The following is a 23,309-nucleotide window of genomic DNA, read 5'->3' as shown; positions in this document are numbered from 1 at the left end:
GACCATTCACAGAACAACTGAATTTGAATTAAATCCTGTTTAAAACATTAAGTAGTTGAAAGAGTAATCTGTGACATCATCCACCAGACATCGTTATCGTTACTTCTTTTAGTCACCCAAACTCAGGAAAGAGAGTAACTGGATAACCAAAATGCAATATTAAATAGATAAACAGAAAAAAAGTCTAACTATCATCACTATTTTATAAATATAAAGGGACTCCTGTAGAGACAGGTGTTGTAGATTAGGCTACAAGTGTTGTCATAGTTTTGGAGATATAAATCACCTTTTCTGTTTTATCATCTACATTTACCGACACCAAAAGATCCGACAAAATTATGGCCAGACAAACCTGAATACAAGCTGATTTTACTTAACAACAAAAAATAGCTTTTTTTTTTCCTTCAAAATATTCTAGGGTTGTAATTTGCCGTCAACAACATCGCAGATGATAAAGTTTGTACAGTACAACAATGATTTTAAGCGTGTTGCAGCATGCCCCATGTAGAACGAAGCTTTACCTAATCACATTGTCTGTTTGACATTGATAACAATCGAGCTCTCAAACCTCAATCCATCACACATCCTAACAAAATTACAGCACTCTGCAGCATGGGTCTGCTTACTGATGAAGGCATACGCATTAAGTGAACCACGTTTTCCTGTCTTCTCATCACTTCATACAGTTTTCCTTTGATTCCGCTGATCACCAGTTACTAAAAGATTATCATAAAACCATTAAATACCGACATATTGTCTTTTTCATTAAAAGCCTACTGTACTTTTTGTGGCACATGAGATTAGAGTGGGCATTTAGGCGAGTAGATTAGTCTGTTGGCCCACTACGGGGATTTATCACTTTAAGTGATTAACACTAGTCAGTAATAACGTGATGTCATCGACACCCTGAATACTGCTTCAGCTTCAGGCAGCTGTGACCACCGTTTGGAATCATTCTGTTGAATTATTTCTACAGTTTTCAAAGAGGGGAAGTTCACATTGGATCAAGTCTTTATCCTTTAAAGCTTTCAGGCGTTATTCTTCTATAGTCGCACCCCAATAAGTGACATCAGAGCAGGTAATTCGACTCTGATGAGAAACACCTGTGACCTCAGGTAGTTTATTTGACTGTTGAATGTTTCAGAACCTTTTTCAGTTCTCTGAGCTTAGTTTAAATGTATGTGTACATAGTAACAAATCTTTTCAATGAATGGGTTCATGATGACGCCTGACTGCATATGTAGTTATAATTGGTCTTACACATTTACGTGTCCTTGATTTCTGGCAGCTGTGGGTCTCCTGCAGGACCACCACCAATGACATTATAAAAAAGAAGTTGTATAATATAAAACATTTACATTCACGAAGGAAAAGGTAACCGCACAATTTCACATTAATTGCATATATTTAAGTGCAAACTCCTGTCATTTCTAATCTAAATTGATTTCAGGCTAGCGTGTGTCAAATCAGGGTGGCAGCTCTCATAAACAGTCTCCATGTGGAGTTTTATTGGGAGGTTTTTATGAAGTAATTATGATATTTCATTACACAATACTATTTAAATTAAGTCTCGTTGAGCCACACTACAAAAAAAGGTACAATCCCAACTCCTTGTTTCCCATTTTTCACAATAAGAGTACAGGTTATTTAAACATTATAGTAATTGTTTAGAGTCCTCTGAACGTCATGTTTTAATTTCAACATGCTTTTAGGGTCCATTTTTCAGCCGACACGCAGAGATGAAATAAATGCAATGAACCCGCTGTGGTCATGTGACCAGGTTTGACAATTGCTGCCTTTAGAAATGAACTAGATTTTCTCATACAGCAAGCTTTATATGTTTGTGTCATCATATAGTGCCGACATTAAGTTTAAAGACTGTATACGACTGTATGCTGTCATTCAGTGTTATTTTGAGGACTTCTGGCAGGTTGCTTAATAGTGTTTTAATCATACAGTTATCCGATTTTCTTTTTAAAGAAACATAACCTAAGATGAGCTGTTTGCTCAAACTCATCAGAAGAAACGTTTTGGTGGTTTCCATTTAAAATGAACCCTTTAAACCTGCAGTATCCGCAGTCTTATACAACACAACAGGGTCAGTGAGGCTGTTTTCCGACATCCCAGTTTACTTTGCTGTTCTGACATAAATTATTTCCTTTAACCTGAAACATGTCATGTCCCCTGCAGGATCAGAAAAGGATCCTCAGCAGTGCCGGATGTTGTATTGTAAAATCCCTCATGCACACTCAATCAACCTGCTGATGCAGTCATGCTGCTGTTATGCAACTGACACAGTTCTCTGAAATGAACTGAGGCTCACGTAGAGACAGGCGAGCATCTACACAGAAAACTGCAGCGCTGTGATGAGTCAAAGTGTGGGCAGTTGTCTGCAATGGAGCATCCATCTTGGTAACTGGGTTATGAGAACAGGTAGGAGAGGAAATGTGAAAACATACTTGAATCACACTCTCCAAACTGCAGCAACACCTAAAATAGTCCCAGAAATTCAGTTAATGCATAAGCAAATAAAACATGATTTTTCACTTTCATCCTAGATACTGGCAAGAAAGGACTGCAGCAAGTAAAAAAAACATAGGTTTCTGTTCTTTATCTCATTTTTACTGAAAATATATGAATGGTGACCTGCAGGGTTCACTGAAGTAACTCTGTAAATGAATGATATTCTTTCTAAGAAAGGTTACAAAGGCCGATTTTCAGGTTAATCATAGGTCATTTACAGCTTATCTAAAAAAACAGACAAAAAAGTGTTCAATCAGAATTTTCAACATAATATCTGAGAGATTACAATAAATGTTTGTGCCCAAACTGCGCATTTATTGATCATATAAACTAATTTAACACAAATTTCATTTGTTGATGTATAAGTGTGGTGCCCTTATAAAGCGCATGTACCATCAATATTAATAATGAGAATATGATCTAAAGAAAAATATATTTTATTGAATTTCAGATCAAACTTTTGGATGATAAACAAAGAGATGAGCACACTGCTATTGTGGAAAACCTCACATCTACAAAAATGACATGATAAGGACAATTTCTACTTTTAGTATGAACATGTTTTCATGTTTATTGCTTCTAAAGGAGTATCATATAATGACTTTTTTCTGTACATCTTTACATATAGAAGCATTAAATTCTATGTTATGGAGGTTTTCACCCAACAGCAGCTGTGCTTAATTGTCTAAAAACAAATAAACCGTAAGAAAAATAGCACATGCAGAGATTCTTTTTTTTTACATTGTTAGAAGGCAAGAATCAGTGAAGTCCTTCCTTCAGTTGCCATAGTCAAAGTCACATTTAATATGACCAACGGAGCATCTGCTCGCCTCATTCCTGAAAGCTGTCACTGCCGTCAGCTCGTCACAAGAGCCGACACTGGCGGATGACAGAGTAAACACAGGGTTTCCTTTTTCTTTTTTCCCTGACACAAACGCGGAAAATAATATTGTATGCCAGGGTGCCGCAGTAACGTGAATAGATTTGTATGGAGTGTGTCATTCATTAATATCAAAGACAACATCGTTTAACTATGACACACCTTTAGCCAGAAGGGGAGGGTCTAATTAGTGACAACAGTTTAAATGGTTGGAGTGAAAAACTGAGTACATATGGCTCTCAGTGGCACGACTGAGCTCGGTCTTTGACACTGCAGAACCAAAACTCACAGACATGTTCACCCTCTCCATCTGTCAGTGTTGTGCACATCATCCCAGATTCAGACGGAGCTGAGCATTACTTTCAGGAAGCACCTTAATCCAAGGGTCGGTCTTTACAAATTAGTTTAGGCGATAAATGCTGTGGTGTGGCATCAGTTTATGTTACATACATGTAAACATTAAATCAGGTTCAGTCAGATTAAAGTCCACAAGTTGGATGTTTGGAATGGCAAAATATTTTAAGTTAAACACAACAAAATGAGACAGCTCTACTGTCATTGCAGAATTAGTTCATGAACTGAATTAAATGGTACTGTCCTGTGCCCATGTTGGTGATGGAGTTTATGCTCATAAACACAGCCTACTAGAGTTGCGCAACACCAGAGCATTAAAACACACGTCAGTCCACCAGACGATAACATATCAGTATCACGTATTCCCTCACCCAAGAAAAATGCTTGGTGTTTGCCCGCCCCCAGAAAAAGGAAAGTTTAGGAAAAAAGGACATTGTTGTGGTCCGGAAAAGATTTCTTTAAAGAAATCCATGTCACTGTTTCACGGAATAAAATTTTGGTGTCTTGGGTGAAAGTCCTGGGTTTCATCCATGCGACCATCCCTTGCCTTCCTCCCAGACTTACTTTTGTACTTTGTCAAACTGACCTCCATTACATGCCCTTCTTTTACTCCCATGGTCATAAGTGCGTCTACTTTTCACGTCTATACGACAGAAAACGTGACACTGACACGGTATCCTTTGGTGGACTGACAGGTGTATTACACGCGATACTGTGCTGCACTGCCAGATGTTGAACTAAAGTTTACACACAATCAGTTAAGGGTTATATTTTCGCAATCACCCACACATCATCCGACTGATATTTTCTGAAAGAAATCGATATCTGCTAGTCTCTTCTAGTTCATCCATACAGTGTTTTTGCCAACAGCCTCCTGTGTTCTTTGTTCAGTCTGTGGTTCAGCTCAGCTTCACTTCAATGGGGGGCAAACTGCACTGAAATGTCAGTTCTCTGAGGATGTGTAGCGGCTGCAATGTGTCACTCAGCAGCTGACAAGATGGTCATAGTGACATAAATTGTATCCTGAAGAACAACTCTTCACTGGGTCCTGGTCACATGATTTATATATTTCTTGTGACTACATCTCAAACAAAAGCAGATACTAATCATTGTATATGTATTAAAGAAGCTTCTGTAACTTTTTTCATGCAATTAAATCATTTAAATAATGCTGACGCATGAGCACCTTCCACTACAGTTTACTGATTTTCAAAATTAAGTATGTGTTTTACAGACGCACAAGTGAGCCAGAAACAAGCCACAGCTGAACAATATCACCAAGAATTCTTCATATTCGACATCCTCGTCTCCGACAGCCATGACAGACTCCACATCAAAACAAGATAAAGCCAGACTCTGCACAACGTGGGAGGAGTTACCTGCGCCGCATCTCGTGTTTGATCTCCGACAAAGGTTTATTCTGAACACCCATCATTATATAACTGCTTTATACGGAACATATAAAATATGGATCAGCTTTTCCAAGACCGGCACACATGTCATTTTGGGTTAGCCAAGGTGGAACATGTCTGCCACTGGAGCGTGACGGGTGGACAAGACTTTCCAAACCAGACAAACCACACACACACACACACACACACACACACACACACACACACACACACACACACACACACACACACACACACACACACACACACACACACACACACACACACACACACCGTTGGATTCAGGACACGCTGAGACGTGGCATTTACAAAGGAACAAAAATCGCCCTTTGAACACAATGATCTCCAGTATTTGAAAACATCCCATCACAACATCACTGCGCGTGCATGTGCTGTTATATTATGATTACCATAATTTTTTGAAATGATATGTATAATTTGCAATCAGCTCCGGATTTACTGTGCAGTAGTTTAGTGTGACCACAAAATCTGCAGTGCTACTTCTCTGAAAGAATGGTGAAAAGGAAGCTGCAAAGCATCTGCAAATGCAGCAGGTCGGAAAGTGTTTTGGACATGATGCAGACTCCTGAGGAGAGAAAGAAAATTTCCTTTAGCAGCAGCTTTTTTTCCCAACATAATAGCTGCCGTCTTACCACAGGACATTATTTCGGTGTTGTCATACCATAAGCCAGTGACATTGAAATTAGTTAAGTTCAAAAGTGCGGCGAATCGCATACATGACAGGTCTGTTTTATAGGCAATGACATCGCCCACCATTAGTGGTATTCCCAGGGCCATGCATGGACTCCCAGTGGAGAATTGAATTACTTTATGGTCTGTATTGTGTGCATTAGTGCATGTCTGGCTCTGGTATGGAACGTCAATACTTTTTCGTCCAGACCAGAATGTGTATACTAACAGTACACTAACAGTGAGAGCTTTGTCAGATTTCTGCTGTTCTAATTAGCCCTCTAAATGTCAATTGGAATATTTAATCTATTAGATTGACTGGCACATTTTTAACAAATATGCATGGTGACTAATGTGGACTTTTGCGATCCCCTGACCTTCCATTTGTATCGCCAGATCCAAATTCACTGTGTAAATACATGGGTCTGGTCATGCTACATTGAGCATTGGTTCCAGTTGTTTCATCCTAATAGGGGTAGACCTTAAGTGAATTTAGAAACTATACTGCAGCAGCCTTTATCAAATCGGCATTGACCACCATATGACGCATGTTGTGCATCGAAACTCACCAAGTTGTAAACAACAGAGTTACTCCCCCACTGCGAGTATAATGCAACAACATGTCTGTAAATGACCTTTGCAGATTTTGTAAATTAGATTTAAGGGTACAAGGAGCATTTCTCTTTCTTTGAACTTTCAATTAAATTCCTCAATATTAGCTAACTTTGCACCAACTGTTCATATCACTACATCTAGTTCTACCACCGTCACCAGTGTTGGAACTGCATTTCGAGAAAGAAAGAAAAAAAAAAAAAAGCACAACTTCAAACATGATCACATTTAAAACTGAAAAAACTGAAGCTATCAGCATTAGGTGTGCGGTGCCCCTTTTATTTAGCCTTAATGATCAAATACCCGACATTCCCATCAGTCTCAGCTACAATGAGTTTAGTACTGCTTGTATGCATTGCAGTAGACTAAACTAGCATAATGAACATGATAAACATTAACGACTAAACAACAGTGTACTAGCATTGTGCATATGTTATCATGATAATGGTAGCAGCACAAACTACCGCTGTGCCCAAATCCAGCCTTAGAGAATTATAGTTTTGCTCATTTTCAACTGCTGTTCTCTATTTTGTAAACAGACGGGGGTTTTTTGGTTTTTTTTTTATCTTTTTGAAAACATTTGAAAAGTTTGTTCGTTATTGTTCAAGCTCAATATTTTTTTGGACACCTTTGGTAAACAAATTTTTTCCAGAACAAGCTCCAAAACAAACGTGTCGTATCAGCATTATATACAAACATGTATACACATTATACTCATTAAAGACGATTGGTGTGGCATGTTTTTTGTTTAAAAATACATTTATCCAAATTTTCTTTCTAAAGCAAACATTTAAAAAAAAAAAAAAAAAAAAGAGGAATCCTCAAACCCTCATATTTCAAAGGAATTTATTGCTTCCAGCACCAAAACAGCTCATTTAGATTCAGTCTTTGAAGAGGACATCAAATAGTAAGGCATGAATCATCACAGCCAGCTGTAGCCGAGTGTAAACCAAGTAGATTAGTAGTGAGACATGAGCCTGACGCAGTGGTAGCCTGTAGCACAAATGGCTATGAGTCAGCAGTACATCCCAGACAATTACTGCGCACATGATTCCCCATCCCAGTCAGGACAATAAAAGTCCGGCACGGGACCACAAAGTCTTTGCAGGAATTAGTTCAGCAGCCTGACCGTGTCCTACTTCCCGTAGGTCCTCTTTCTCTGCCTCAAATCACACACACGATAGAATTATCTCCACAGGACACTGCTGTTAAAGGACTGCGCCTGCCAACTCCTCACATGCTCCATTACTACAGGAGAATGCACCTGAAGTAGTCACTTAACTGAGATGTTTTGAACAACAAGGTCACAGCAGGAAATGTAAATTTGTGATTTAAAATCCGGACTAATTAATAACTTAACTTTGCATTTTGCATGCCTCTAACTCATCAAAAAATTAGACATTACTTCAGTAAGAAACACAAACTTACCTAAAATGAGGCTGACAAAACTTAGTGAGATGGTAACAAGTGCAGAGGAAGCTCAAAACATTTGCATGCCGAGTAATGAGCATTATCTTCCACAGTCCATCCCTGTTGTGACCTAATTGTGCAGAGAGGCTGCTCCGAGCACTGCGCTGGTCTACTGTCCGATGTGCAGATTCTTTGATGGGACACCAAACAGCAGCTTCCAGCTCCGGAGCATCTCAGCCTCCGTCCAACGCCTGGATCAAAGTGGGGCTGCTCTCCTCCTTCTTGCATAACAATATTCTAGACAGACCCTCTGCTGCAGTTGGTGCCTGTGGATCAGACTACTTAGCCGACTGCCGCTCTCTCTGACTTGCAAATGGACCTGCCGACGTTCCAGTCCAAGTCTCTCCGAACAAAAGTGCTGAGCTACAACTGGGCCGTACACCCGGTGAAATACCCATAAATCTGCATCGTACGCTGCACTCTCTCGTCTCTAGTCCTCTCTATCTGTCACAGCCTAGCTTGGCGGGTTGCGTATGCATCTTTTCCGCCTGGCGCTCAATGTCCTGACTCACAGCCAGACCCAGCGAACTGGACTAATTTGAATTGTCACTGCATGTTTGTAGTTGGCAGCCTACGGGGCACAGGCTCCCCTCAGTGGGAATCTGGGCCAAAGGAAGCCGACTCAGAGGTGTCAGCTCAGGAGAAAACAGAATGACAGGAGCGATGATATGGTGACAGCGTGAGTCCACACACGTTTTCCTCATAATCTTTGAGGTAGGGATTACAAACTGTGACCAAGGCAAAACCCCCTGTGTGTGTCGAGCTCAAATATTGTAAAATGACTCACACAATCAACTCACAAATTAGGATATGTGCAGGCCAAGGACATGTGGTGGAACATGACCAAATTTAGCTTGTGCCGAGAGCTATGAAACAACACACATGCTGGTGTGAAGACAGAGGGCAATGGGTGGTGTGATGGTGGGTTATTGTACACTGTATGTCTTGCACATTTGGGCAAATTGTCTCTCCTTGAAGTCAAATTGCTCCGCAGGATGACTTAAATTCACGAGGAGAGATTACAGACTGAGGCAGTTGGGAAATTAGAGCCCTACATCCTCTGTGTTAGTCACAGACAGGAGATAAGTGAGGATTACAGTCAGAGATGTGGACCGGCTGGACACAAAAATACTCCGAAATGTGAGATGAATCTGCACACACGGAGGCCACTAAACATTTTCTGTCTGACCTTGAGGGGTGCAAACTGTTATCTACATTATTAGATCCCGCACACAGGGCGGAACTTAATCGCAGATTAATTATAGGTGCCAAGATAAAGAATCAGAGAGTTCACAGGCAGGTACAAACAAGCGCGAGTGAATTGAACTGATAACAAAGTCCTTCGCCCTTCGTCCTACTCTCCCATCTTATTAACTTTGCACTTCACACTCCGATGCTTGCACACCGTGCGTCAGTTCATAAACCGTGTCACCTTTTGCATCAGCACAGCGCATACACACCAAAAGACAGCAAGAGAGAGAAACCAGGGTGTGTCTCAGCATCACTCGCACATTATCTCTGCCCATATGTGACCTCTACTGACTAATTTATGAAACTGCATCCCTACACCTCTCATTATGGCCACAGTGCGTGCCGCAGAGCAGGAGTCAGCAGAGAGCACTTTGAATTCAGTGAAACATCAAACTGCTGCTTCCTGAATCAGACAGAGGGGAAGGTTGCACTAAACACTATTGTGTCATTCCCCTTCTTGAAAGGCATCAGATAATTTATGTTGAATGAATGGGGGGTTGTATTTTAATCCGTCCTAATGACACTAACACTTTTGGCCACTTCTGTTTGAACAGCTTGCTTTTGTTTTTCCATAGAAAATAGCTAAGGGGACAGAACAAGAGCTTCACTGATGAAAAGTTAAATTTAGATGGTTCATTTAGATGGTTCATTCACTTTACTGATGAACGCTGTGCAGAAAAAGGCACTGAGTTTACTGTTGATATACAATTTTTAAATGAGTCAGAAAAGTAGGGCTGCAACTAACTATCATTTCCATTATTATTTTTTCAACTAATCAAATATCTAGTTTGGTCCATAAAAAGGTCAGAAAATGTCCATCACAATTTCTAAAAGCCCAAGTTGACATATGAAAAGATGTGGTTTCATCCAAGTTTTAAGATATGTGGTCTAATATTATAGAAGACCAAGAAAACCAAAAAAATATTCACGAGAGAAGCTGGAACTTGTAAAATTGTGGCATTTTCACTTTAACGATATCTTCATAGATTAGCAAAAATAGCTGCCAAATAATTTTCAAATATTCATCAACGAATCACTTCAATTTTACAGTAAACTTAAAAACATTATTGCAGACATTCAGTTAAAAAAAAAAGAGGCTTATTGTTGACAGAAATAACATGCAGCCACATGAATCAAAGTGTGAGCATCAGCCTCGGTGGATTTAATACTAAACACTGCCATGCAAAGAGCCAATCGCTCAAACACAAACACATTCTCAGTGTGAAGTCAGCTCACCTCTGCCAGATCTTCCTCCTCACCTGATAACTTGGCAAAGCTTCTGTCTAAAACGTTGCCAAAAGGAAGACAGTCAGCAGAGAAGGAGTCCTGGCTTTAAGTCAGGTCAGATGTAAAAAATAAATAAATAAAAGACACTGCTGGATTTCTCCATGAGACTCCAACGGGCATCACCACTCCTCTGCACACTGATGGATGGACCGGAGCCCAGCCCCGTCCCTGCCTCTTATCTTTCTCTGCCTCTTATCGCCTCTTATCCTCTCCTCTCCTCTTCTCTCCTCTTCTCTTCCTCTCCTCTTCCTCTGGATTAATCCATTGAGTCTCTGTCAATCCATCCCTCTCCCACTCTCCTTTCCCTGTCTGTCGTGAGCATAATCACATGTACACATACTCCACAACTCGCCGGGGCGGATGTCCACTGAGCTGAAACAGAGGGCTAGTGTTGGCCAAATGTCGGCTATAAATAGGCTTCTTGAGTTCATCATTGTCTCTTCCTATGATGGTGAAGAGCCTGAGGAGCTCGCAGAGAGGGAGGAAGGCAGACCAAGTAGCATCGCGATCTGCTGGCTTTTACTTCCCTCCCTGTCGACTACAATCTCCCTATCAGTTTCCCCTCTCCTGATCCTCCTCTTGGGATGTATCTGAACCACAGAGGAATCAATATTCTTTTTTTACTGAATGACAAGGCAAAGTAAGAAATATATTTAAAAAAAAAAAAAAAATACAAGAATTTGGGTCGCTGTGTTTTAATCTGGGAGGACTTTAGGAGGACTTTTAGTAGATCATCAGTATCTCATAATGGAAAAGGTCACATGTGTGATGTTTCTACTAAAGTGTGAAAGACAGAGCACGCCAGCCTCCACAATTGTTGAATGTCACAGGAGCAAAAGATCAACAGCAAAATGCCAGCAGTACTCCGAGGATACTTTAAGTTGAAGCTCTTCACTGTTACAAGTTGTCAGTTCACATTTAAAGTAGATGATGCTAAACCTGCACAACAATTACTCAATTAGTCAAACAAAAAATCTATTTGTAACTATTGGGACAATGGATTAATCATTTTAACACATTTACAAAAGTTTTCCGATTGAAGCTTCTCCAAAGACTTGCTGCTGTTCTTTGCCATGTATGAAAGTATAATGCATATCTATTGGTCAAGTAAAGAATAAATCTCTCTTGGAGTTGCATCACAGATTACACTGTAATCCAATGTAAAAAAAAATATTTCATCAGAAAGAGATCATAGAAAATAAAAGTTTCACCCCAGTAGAGCAGAGCAGCTATCTATGCTATGATGTCTGTTTTCAAATAATAACTTCAGCACTTTTATTATAGTATTGTTGACAATACTTCGAGCTGACGGACACAAGAAAAACATGTGTCAAATAAACAGGACTAGAGAGAAATATCTGATTGAGCTCTTGCCCTCCAAATAACGCGGCTCACTTAAACCCACACCGAGAAGATCTGTGGGGACAACAATCTGCTGAACAAGAAGGGACATCATGGCTTGGGTAAATATTATCTTGAGGCGTGGTTGAAGTCTTTGTTCTTATTGAACAGATATATAGACCGTCTCTTGGAGGAGGGGCAGAAGTATTTAGATCCTTTACTTCAGTAAAATTATTTAAGTACGAGCACTGAAATGTACTTTATGTGTTAAAATAAAATTACCGTTTGTGCAGTAAAAATGCCTCCTGTCTGTGTCTCACTTTCATTCATTACTTTTGATATTTTTGGATTAATATTACTGCTGTGTTAGTGAGCATGTTGCATTCATCCACTGTAGATGTTTCAGGTTGAGTTAATTTTAACTACTTCATATACTGTTTGTTAGTTCAATCATATTCTAGAAGATGAACAAATGTTTGTAGCATCACTGTCCTGTAAGAAACACTCATCTCTAGTTTTGTGGCGATGCATTTTCCAGCAAATCAAAATGGGTTTTAAATAGGTTTTATTTTTTAGCTTAAGAAGGAGGACATTATTCTCAAATTAAATGTTTTCGCTTATCAGAATAATTCTAAACATTGATGGGGTTTCCCACTGGACAGCAAGGGCATGAAGATTATAATCTTAAAAGTAACAAGTAGGCCTAAATAAACTGTCAGACAGATTAACTAAGTTAAAAGTACAATGTTTGCCTCTGTGTAAAAGTATAAAGCTGCTGGAAATGGAAATAGTCAAGTATTATTGTCTTGTATTTTTACGTAAGTGTAGCTCTTGAGTAAATCCAAGTTAAATTCCACCACTGGTCTCTATATCATTTATATATTTACTTCTTAAGTTATTGTAGACGGGGAATGCATGCATCCAACACACAAAATCACAGCGTAACTTCAATATTACCCCGCAGACAAAGAGCCAGTTCACTGCAGGAAATATCACAAGATAATGTCATTTGGGGCTGAGAGCAGAAATCACAGTCACAGAGACCATCATCCAATCAGACGCTGATTAACTTCCAGCTAACAAAACATATTCAATTACTCCATTTGAAATATACAGTAAATACATAAGTATACAAGTAGTGTCTGTTCAGTGGCTTCTGTTTCTTCATAGTCCCTTAATTTAAGGACACCAAGGAGTCTCAAAAAGCAACTAACCATTTTTGTAATGCCAAAACAGTGGAAGGCTGTCCACTAGCCAAATCAGTCAGCTGTTTTCAGTCCAGCCGCTCATGTGCAAAGTGTGTAAAAACGTCTCTTGTACACTGAGGGGGAAGGAAGGGGCATCACAACAGGTCTGTTGATATCGGCAAAAGATCAGCAAACGCTAAACATACACGCATCATATAAATCTGCATAGATGTGTTGTTCTCTGACATTTTTTTTTACCCTTTAAGTTGAAATGGTGAGCTTAATAGCAACAGTTGCCCACTTGCACATTAAACAGACAAGGAGCAATATCAGCACGAATTTAGAGTTTCATTCCCGTTGACCAGACGGACATTAATACCAATATTCACTCTTCTTTTATCAGTTTGTTGTACACCAACTCCTAAAGGAAATATCTGGCAATTTTGCTGCTGAATGCCCTTTAAATGTTTATCAGATGATCAGCAACTTTGTTTGAGGTTTGGTGATGAGCATGCAGCAGTGAGAATAAAGAAAAACCGCAAAGGTGCGTTGTGTAAAAACCAAAACAATCAGCTGGAAGATGCTAAAACACTCTGCAGAGCTGAGGGAAAATGTAGAGTAGGTTTTAAATTCTCTGTGGTTTCCTCACCAAAAACTGTTAACATTACACTCTTATCCAAGTATTGATCGGAACAGTTTAAAGTTCTATCGATTTGCAGAATTATTTTTATCCACTTAAATTAGGGCACTAAATGTTACAGTTCCTACAGTGTGTTTCCAGGACGAACAGGACTCTCAACTGGTTGTACTTTGAGTCAGAACCAAACTGGGTGAAGCCGCTTTTAGCGATGTGGCAGGTGGAATAAACTTCCTCTTGTGCCTTTGATTGACTGATTCTTCTACTACACTTACTTCTTCTGTTGCGCTGGGGCAACGTCAAATTGATCATTTATTACTGCATTTTGCCTTGGGGCTTTGTTCTGTGTTCTGTTCTTAAAAATTTAACTTTATTTTGTGTTTATTTTCTTCTGGCATTTATTAATTTGGTATTTTAACGTTGTTCCAATGTTTTTCTTTGCCCGCGTAAAGCACTTTAAGTTGCCTTGTGTTTATAAATAAATCTGCATCACCTTGATGGGATGGTGACACCTTTGAATAAAAGATGTAGATGCTTAATGACAATTTAGATTTAGTTTTCAGATCTATATCTAAAACACGATGGAGGATGAAATCAATGGAGAAAAATCTGGATTTACCAACCATAGATTTGTTGTTGTGCCAGCAAAGCCAAACAGTTACTTCTCTTTACCATTTGGGGTCGCTGGCGTGCAGAATTATCTTGAATCTAAACAGTGAAAAGTTGCAATCCACCGGTTGCTTTTAAAAATCTGTTCATCTGACAGAACGTTTCTGGCACACGACTCAGTGATTTTACTCAAAAAGAGTTTAAGACACGTGTAGACAGTTAACCTTTATCTCTTTCTCTCTCCCACCCTCCCCATCTGTCATTCCTCTCACTATCGTTCTCCCCATTTTCCTCCCTGCATCTCTCCCTCTGTCAGGAGTCCTGACTCCTCCTTCAGTTCAGCCTGAGTGTCCACTCAGCCTCCCTCCACTGCCTCCTCTCAACTCAGTCATCTCTTACTTTCACCGAACAGCCACAGAGAGGAGCAGCCTTTCACCTCTGCACAGGTAAGAGTCAAGTTATCCCAACATTTAATGAAAGAATTTCTTGCGACGGTAACAATACGTTTTGTGCACTGAGAGAATTCCTTTAAAAATTGTGAGGAACTTTTCTTTTTGTCATTTTAAATGATTGAAATTGAGAATTCATCATAATGAAATGAGAACATGGGAAAAGCAACAGTATTTAAAGTGCTGGTTAACAGAGTTAAGAGGCCTACATTTTTTAGAAACCATCTCAGATAGGAGGGGTTTGTGCTGGAAACGTCTATCCTGAGCACCAGTAGAATAGTATTAGATTGGAAATAACTCTGCTGTAGTTTTACAAAAAGTAACATTGTATATGAAAACATCTTTGAGCAAACTCCACCACACACAGTACAGATAATATGCTTAAAGTATGTAGGGACAGTTTCACCCAAAAATACATTGAAAAAACTAACTTTTTGTGTCAAATTTTAAAAAAAATAAGAGTGAAGGGGCTGCATTAACATTTTTAACTTGGGTAAGTTGTTCTCCTCATGTCAACAAATATTATCTTGAGTAATATCCTTCATTGTGTAAAACTGTATTAGTTTAGTTGATTTGGATCTTTTAATTAAGTGACTTTCTTTGGGTAGTTGTTTGAACTTTCAATTCTATTTCAGCTTAATTGAAAAGGTCAGTAAATTGATGAATTTATTGAACTCATCCAGCAGTTCTCTGAACTTTAACATCCATTTCAACATAACTAATGTGGCCTGTTGTTTAAAGTTTGTCTTAGCCATACTCAGAAAACTGTTCCAATGTGCATCACAGCCTGTTGGGTTGTCGGACGTCAGGATTGTTGAAGTGTGACTACAAAGCAAAATGAAGGGAATTTCCTGTTTATTCAATGCGAGCTACCAGATTGTTGACATTCAATGACCCAGAGTTTGGTGCATCTCAAACATTATATGAGGTGGTTACCATTAAAATACAAAGAACAGACATATTTACGTGGTGTCATCGTCTGGTTTGGTGCTACCTGAGCCACGCTAGCGGGTACTTGGCATTTTATAATAATGTCTGAACAGCCTTACAAAGATCTACTTAAGCCCGCAGTCTGGAAGAAGAGGAAAAGACAAAGCCGTGTAGCAGAGCTAACTTCTCCTTTTATAGGTATTGTTGTATTGACCCTGAAGTGCTGCAGACGGGCTCTGTCTGCAGACCAGCACCGATCTGAAGGTTATATATACAGTGAATGAGAAATGTATCTGAGGCAGCTACAGCTCTCTCTCTGTGTGTGTGTGTGTGTGTGTGTGTGTGTGTGTGTGTGTGTGTGTGTGTGTGTGCAGAATGCCTTTTGGAGGAGGAAACAAGTGCGGCTGCTGCCAGAAAACCGTCTACTTCGCTGAGGAAGTGCAGTGTGAGGGGAAGAGCTGGCATAAATCCTGTTTTCTGTGCAGTGAGTATTAAAATTCTCAGGTAATCTGCTTCACTTGCTCACTGACTCCTTTAAATCATCACAAGTGCCGGGAAGGAATGCAAAGTATTTGGCATCAGGGTAGGAAAGTGAGCATCCGCAGGTTTTTACTGACATTTCAAACCTTATTTGGAGTCAGCAGAAACATGTGACAGAGGCTTGGTCTTCCTTATATGGCCGAGGAAGGTAGACTTACTCCCCTCCAGCACAGACAAGTATTTATCTGCGGCAGCTATAAGCACACTGCGCTTGTTATTTTCTTCTTCAAAATGTCACGCATAGTTTGTGTCACAGCTTCACATCTGTGGATTGTTCATGAAAGATTAGCTCCTTGTGTTTGCTGTGGATGCGGTAGAGACCAATTAAAAAGAGAAATACATGTTTTTCCTCCTTCGTCTTCTGTTGTAAGTGGTCTGCAAGAAGAACTTAGACAGCACAACAGTGGCCGTTCACGTGGACGAGATCTACTGCAAATCATGCTATGGCAAGAAATATGGGCCAAAAGGCTACGGCTTCGGAGGTGGAGCCGGCACGCTGAGTATGGACACGGGAGAGGGACTTGGCATCAAACCTGAAGTGTGAGCAAAGAATCACGTTCTGAGAACAGCGTTCTGCTATATTCTAGACACTCTATTAAAAGTAATAGTTTTTTTAATGTAAAAAAATGACCATATTGTATATAAAGCACACAACCCATGCAGGTGCTAGATTAAAAGTCCACTCATCAAAAGATAAAGCTTTCAGTAAATGTAATAAAGTAATGTTTTATTCTGTGACCTAGCTCAGTTAATTTTATCTTAAAACAATATAATTTGTTTTCCTGACAGACAAGCTCCTCATCGCCCTACAAGTAACACCAACACCTCCAAGTTTGCCCAGAAAGCAGGAGCCTCGGAGGTGTGTCCTCGATGTGGGAAAACAGTGTACGCAGCGGAGAAGGTTATCGGGGGTGGCAATGTAAGAAAGATCAAAATTTATACTAAATGATTCATATACATTTTTTTAGCACTCTGGTGAATCGAATTCTTTTCTGTCTCATCAGTCGTGGCATAAGGGCTGCTTTCGCTGCGCCAAATGTGGCAAAGGACTGGAGTCCACAACCCTCGCTGACAGAGACGGGGAGATCTACTGTAAAGGTCTGTGTCCATCAGAAAGAAACGGAACAATTAGAGCGAAATTTAAATGTAGCTGATAGATAGAAAGAAGCTATGATCACATTTGAGTTATTTTCAGGCAAAAAAGCTAAACACTCCCTCGATCCGGGACGGGGACTTGATATTCACTTGGGAATATTCTACTGTACGAATATTTAAACTTTTTTTTTTTAATTATTATTTACCTGTCAGTTTATCTATCAGTATTGAATAAATGTATATTTCAGATCTCAGATCAGGTTGAGTTTAAGCTCTGTGTGCAGAGCAGAAACAGTTGTCTAAATTACTTTAGCCAGAAGCTCAGCAGCCTCTGACCTTTTGCCATTTTGGAATATTCTTTATTTATTTTTCAACCAGACTTCAGTATTTGCCTTTCATGGTTTATAGTGTATTATTACCAGACCAATCCAACACTCCTCACGATATTTGTTTACCACAGATAGGTGTTCAGTATTTCGGCCCAAAAAATTTTTTGTCTCCATCATCGAGATCACTGACAAGTTTATTAACCGTAAAACATCCCATTAAATACATATCCGAGTCTCAATCCTTAAAACAATTAAATAAAAAACGGACCCTTGTCAAAAAGGCTCTTTTATTGTAAAACATATATTTATAAAAAAAAAAAAAATTTGTCTCAAAATTGTAATTTTTATTATTTTATGATAAACAATTTCTTCCCCAAGAAAAGTTCGTATGACTAAAAGTGCAGTATATATTATGCTCAGCATTTCTCATTCATTGTGATTTAATTCACAGGTTGCTACGCGAAGAACTTTGGTCCGAAGGGCTTTGGCTTCGGTCAGGGTGCAGGAGCTCTGGCTCATTCCAAGTGAGGCCTGAAGCCTCAGACCACCTGAGACTGACATATGGTGCTCTCTGATATCATAGCTTCCAGCATCTCTCAGTCAATATCAAGCTATATCTGTTTCACACTGCCCTCTCACTTCAGCTACAGGCGATGACTAATGACAGAAGCCCACAACATGCAGCTTTCTGCACGTTTGCCAAACTTGACTTCATATTGCATTAGAAACTGGTGTAGATACAGCACGCTAAAAGCACTTAAATCTAACTCTAGTGACAGGGATGTGCACATTGCGTGTTTGAACTGAGCAGTTAACAAGCTGGCGTGCAAATTCAACACTGGCTTCAACACCAAGAGAAACAAATACTGTCAAAACAATTGCTGAATTTGGCAAGAGTTGAGTTATATTAACATCTAAAACCAGTTCATGTCTGTAAGCAACAAAACAAGATCAACATGTTTCAAGACTGATAGCTGTGAGGAAACAGCATTAAATCCTGCTTCACTCAGTCAGAATAAAGACTTCCTCACATGTCAAATGGTGTACATATTGTCTGAAGATATGCTTTTTTTTTCTTTTTTTTTTTTGCTGTGACACAAAATAAATATCATGCAAAAGGCACAGAATTCTTATTCCTTTGTAATGCAAACTTTGACAGCTTCACTCAACTTTTTTCTTTCTGGGGTTGTGATCTGACGAAATCAGTGTGTTATGTTTATGTGGTGTTTGGTGTGCTTTGTTATTCCCTCTGAATCCAATGGAGTAAAATGCCTGCTGTTGTGGGGAACAACAGAGTCGTAGTGTTCGGCCTCGTGTCTGCCTGTGCCGAGGAGTTGGCACACTGGTCAGAGCGCCAGGCAGCTGTGGTGGTGGTGGTGGTGGTGGCTGTGTGTGTGTGTGTGTGTGTGTGTGTGTGTGTGTGTGTGTGTGTGTGTGTGTGTGTGTGTGGGGAGGGGGGTGGGGGGGTGGGGAGGGGGGGGGGGGGTTGTGAGTCACATCATTAGCAAAACTACACGAGATCAGAAACACAAGCGAAGATGTATTCGACTGAAGACCTTGGATCTGGTCCAGCCAAACAAAAATGTGGTTTTACCTCTGACCTTGCTGATAGCCTAAAATGAAATGTCCTGCTATAAAGTATGAAAACAAAAATGAAGCGAGTTACTCTCCAGAGGGCAACAGAGTAGACTGACATGAGATTACAAGATCAGGTCTCCAGAATTGATTTTTCTTTTTAAAAGGCAACGTTTACTTGCAAAATAAAGCCAATAATGATTTTTTTGTTTGTTTGTTTGTTTTTTTTTTTTTTGTTTTTTAAATCGACTGATTAGTGTTAGGAAGGTTACTTTTCAAATGTGATATGTCAGATTAACCTGTTGACAATGTGATAAGTAATGTAACCATTTTAATTACTTCATGAAAGTAATGGAATTTATTAACTTTGATTAAATTTGTATTACTTTTCTGACAGATGTTTTCAACTGTGCAATAAACTCAAAGATCCTAAAAATAAATCCAGACAGAATACACCTTCCAACAGAACTCAACATCGATTACTGTCAAACATGAATTAAGATTGAAAAATGTTGATTCTAAAGCACAACCACCAAGAGAAATCACGGATAAAGGAAAATGTTCCTATAACCTCAAAACAATTTCACATTCAGATTAACGCTATGCTGAGAGATTGGATTACTTTTTAATCCACATTGACTTTGGTCATTGATTGGCTGGAAATTGCATCGTCACAAAGCTGAAAACAGAACTGTTTTTCTGAGCTTGTTGTTCTCACAAGACGACAACACCAAAAACATGATCTCATAGAACATGTTGCATTACTATAGTTTAAACCAATCAACAGTAAAATTTAAACGAGCACAACCACGAATAACTACAGCAGAAAAATGCCCAAATGCGGCAGCAACATTAATCATTAACCCTGAGTACCGGGAGTATTTCCAGCATATAGAGTAAACTTTTACTTTAGATATTTCAAGTATAGTTTGCTGATAATACATACATATTTGTAATATGTTCAAAACTTAAGGTGTTGAATGCAGGACTTATACTTGTATTGGAGTATTCTCACAGTGTGGCATTATTTACTTAAGTAAAGGACACGAATACTTCTGCTCTGAACATAAACTGCAAATGTTAACATGCAAAGCTAACTATCTTACAAACCGTAATCAAACAGCAGCATTACTTCAAAGGAACATTTGGGATATGTCTATGCTGGGAACTGGATTTGGGAAGTTTACACTGCAGCCAAACTTGCCATCCCTTATATCTTTTTTTTTTAGGTTTATTAGCTGGAGATAAATAGGACTTCAGTTCAGTTGGTAAAAATTGACATGAAAAAAAACATGAAACGAGTCCTCTTTTGCCTTCAGTCTGCAGTCAATGACTCATTGTTTCAAGAATTTCAAGTAGTAAATCTACTATCATTACCATGGAAAACCGCGTGCATGTCATGAGAGAATGGAAAGCTTGACATGCAACGTCAACACTCATTTCATATCCGACTTTACTTTAGCACTTAATTTGAAATGAGCAGCTGAACAAAACACTGCTGTTCTAAAATAATAATTATAAAACCTGCATGATGGAGTTCACATTTAAGATTATTCTGCTGCACATGGACTTAAACAAAACACTTCACGGCAAAACGTTTCATTTGAAACTACTGTACAGTAAACCGCTTTATAATTCCTTGGTATCTGCATGAATCACTGTACAGTTTCCTGGAAACAGCGCGGCAAACACACACACAGAGCACATCTCTAATACTGCTGCCATGTATACACTGTGTAATTATAATCAGTTGCCATGAGCCAACAGGCCTGAGCGTCATTAATCAAATCAGAGTCAGCGACGGAGATCTGACTCGGCGAGAGCAAGACAAAAGTCCTGCAAGTTGGAACAATCATATAAAGAAGAAGACGACATTGACAGATTGAGTTCACTTCTGAGTCATCAAGTCTCCAGTTCTAAATGTGAACTACGACAACGTCTAGCCCTCTCAGTGTAAACTGCAATAAAGAGCAGGGTTGGAGGCCGAGCGGGTCATTAGGTCACTGCACCTCTCCGTCTCCCTCTAGTTACCCCCTTTGCTGAACATGTCCCCCGTCACCGGGGGCCAACATCACAAAGCTCCTGGCAACCGCCCTCCGTTCTCTCAGGTTGTTGTGGCTCCCTCTCACCGCTGATCAATTAGAGAGTATTGACGGTATGTGGACACGTGATTCACTTGGTCTTGGTCACGGTCACATGCTACCAACAGGTGGCGCTTGTCGTCCAGCAAAAGTGGGCTTTGGTTAATTTACAGCCACGTACTGTATTTGAGGCTCTGTAGATGACGATGTCTGTCTGTCTGTCTGTCTGTCTATTTGTCTATTTGTGGGTTACCTCGAGATCAAAGCTGCTATCAGCTCAATAAGTGTTACTAAGTTTCACGGATGACTTTCAAACCAGACTTTTAAGTTTGTGTCACTGCTGAAGGCTAAATCTCAAACACAAACACGACCCAGACAAGTGATTTTGTGGATTAATTTCAGGACTTACTGCCATTGCATGAGTGAATTAACACAAAAGACAGTCGCTGTGTTTACATTTTTGCAAACCCCAAATACAACGCGTGCACGCGTAAGCAAGACGAGGCTCAGATTGGCAGCATCACATGGGGCTGCAATTTGTCTATGTTTAGTTGTGAGGCAAATGCACACTGGAAACTGCATTCCTGCTTTAAAACCACAGCTTAGCTTTGTCTGCAGCCTCTATCCTAATCAGACCATGGGAGCACTGCAGTCTCCGAGGGGACAGCCTCCAGCTTCACTCTCAGTAGCCACAGAACATCTCAGAAATTCATCTTTACAATGTCCTCAGCTGGGGGCAAAAAAAAACGGTGTAACCTGAACTTTCGGCACACACAGCAGCCGCATGTTAGCATGAACAGAGAGAAGACATCATCCTACTTCGAGTTTTAAACAGTACAGCCTTATAAAAAGAGGGGGGGGGGGGGTTAACAATTGACTGGAAACTGCTGAGGTGACAGTCGACGAGGATGTTGTTTATCCCGTCTTGGCATATAAAGTTCAATCACATTATTATGAAGAACAGGAGAGCAGTGACCTGTCAACACAACACAAGCCACACAATCAGCGTTATCCAGAGACCCCCCCCCCCCCCCACCACCACCACCACCACCCCCCACACTGTATGTGTTTTTCTATTTAAGTCTCCTTGTGCTAGAGAGGAGGGACAAAGGGGAGCAGCAGATAAATATTCTAGTGTGTTCCTCTCTCCATCACTTTGTGCCTCTCTGCATCCAAAGCATCAGCACAGAACGGTAAGGCCAATGCATTGTTGCTACACTAAATGTTAGCTATTACTTCATAGACAAGAGGTTGTGTACTTTTCCTCCCACAGTCAGTATTAATGGTTGTGCAGGGACGAGAACTGCTTTTTACTTTGGACATGATCATTTTGATTAGACATTAAATAAAGTGTTGGTATTTTTTTGGGGGGGGGGGCGGGGGAGATTCAATAATATGGCACAACATCTTACCAGTATTACATTCAGGCTTCAAACTAATGATTGCTTTCATTATCAATTAATCTACACGGTTTTCTTGATAATAATTTGTCCTATGCGTCAGCAAATTTTAAAAACTGTCCATCACAAGTTTCTTGAATTGAAGGTGATGTTTTAAATATCTTGTTTTTTTTCTAAACTGCAGTTAAAAACTCCAAAAGTCTCAGTTTACCATCATAGAAGAAGAAGAAGAAAAACAGCCACAGCTGAGAAGCTGGAACCAAAACTTAAACTATTATTCAATAATCACAATCGTAACAAAACATAGTAATTGATTAACTAATTAAACGACACTGCACTTAATGTAAAGGAAATACTGATAAAATCCCCTCCCACAGTATATGTAGTTTGATATCGCAGCATTGATAAATATTGTGATAATATAAATTCTGTATAGAATGTATTAATTGTTAATTGATTAAATAGAGACAGGAATGCCGTTTCTTTAGTTAATCAAGGGAATTAGAAACCTGACAAAGCAGTCCTCCTCACACAAAGATACAAATGATTTTTTATTAAAAAAATTAAAAAAAAATTGCCATAAGGCAGTCCTATTCATCGATTTGCAATAATATGTCTACAACAACCTAATATTATTTAATCAATTCAAGAGAACTA

General features: G+C 39.5%; 2 protein-coding genes across 5 annotated transcripts in view; one reads left to right on the top strand and one right to left on the bottom strand.

Moving 5' to 3' along the window:
* The window catches only part of nav1b (neuron navigator 1b), a 66,174-nt gene extending 57,821 nt beyond the window's left edge, over positions 1 to 8,353 (bottom strand). For 3 of the 4 annotated variants that reach the window (XM_069148558.1, XM_069148565.1, XM_069148574.1), the window contains exon 1: positions 7,900 to 8,352. The gene's annotated coding sequence lies outside the window, so the exon portion shown is untranslated. Of the gene's footprint in view, positions 1 to 7,899 lie in introns of all 4 variants that reach the window. The other variant, XM_069148551.1, reaches the window with a different exon arrangement.
* A 6,239-nt stretch (positions 8,354 to 14,592) lies between these two features.
* Positions 14,593 to 18,723, top strand: csrp1b (cysteine and glycine-rich protein 1b). Its single transcript, XM_069148540.1, has 6 exons — positions 14,593 to 14,699; positions 16,007 to 16,116; positions 16,544 to 16,712; positions 16,962 to 17,091; positions 17,177 to 17,270; positions 18,048 to 18,723. Exons 2-6 carry the CDS (start codon positions 16,008 to 16,010, stop codon positions 18,122 to 18,124), a joined length of 579 nt encoding a protein of 192 aa, XP_069004641.1. The 5' UTR covers positions 14,593 to 14,699; position 16,007; the 3' UTR covers positions 18,125 to 18,723.
* Positions 18,724 to 23,309: the final 4,586 nt, after the last annotated feature.

This window comes from Embiotoca jacksoni, unplaced genomic scaffold (genome assembly GCF_022577435.1).
Source record: "Embiotoca jacksoni isolate LCO1_2020_lvr unplaced genomic scaffold, fEmbJac1.0.p SCAF_1, whole genome shotgun sequence".
Classification (NCBI taxonomy): Eukaryota; Metazoa; Chordata; class Actinopteri; family Embiotocidae; genus Embiotoca; species Embiotoca jacksoni.
Note: the sequence above shows the minus strand (reverse complement) of the source record. Positions and strands in the feature narration are given on the sequence as shown.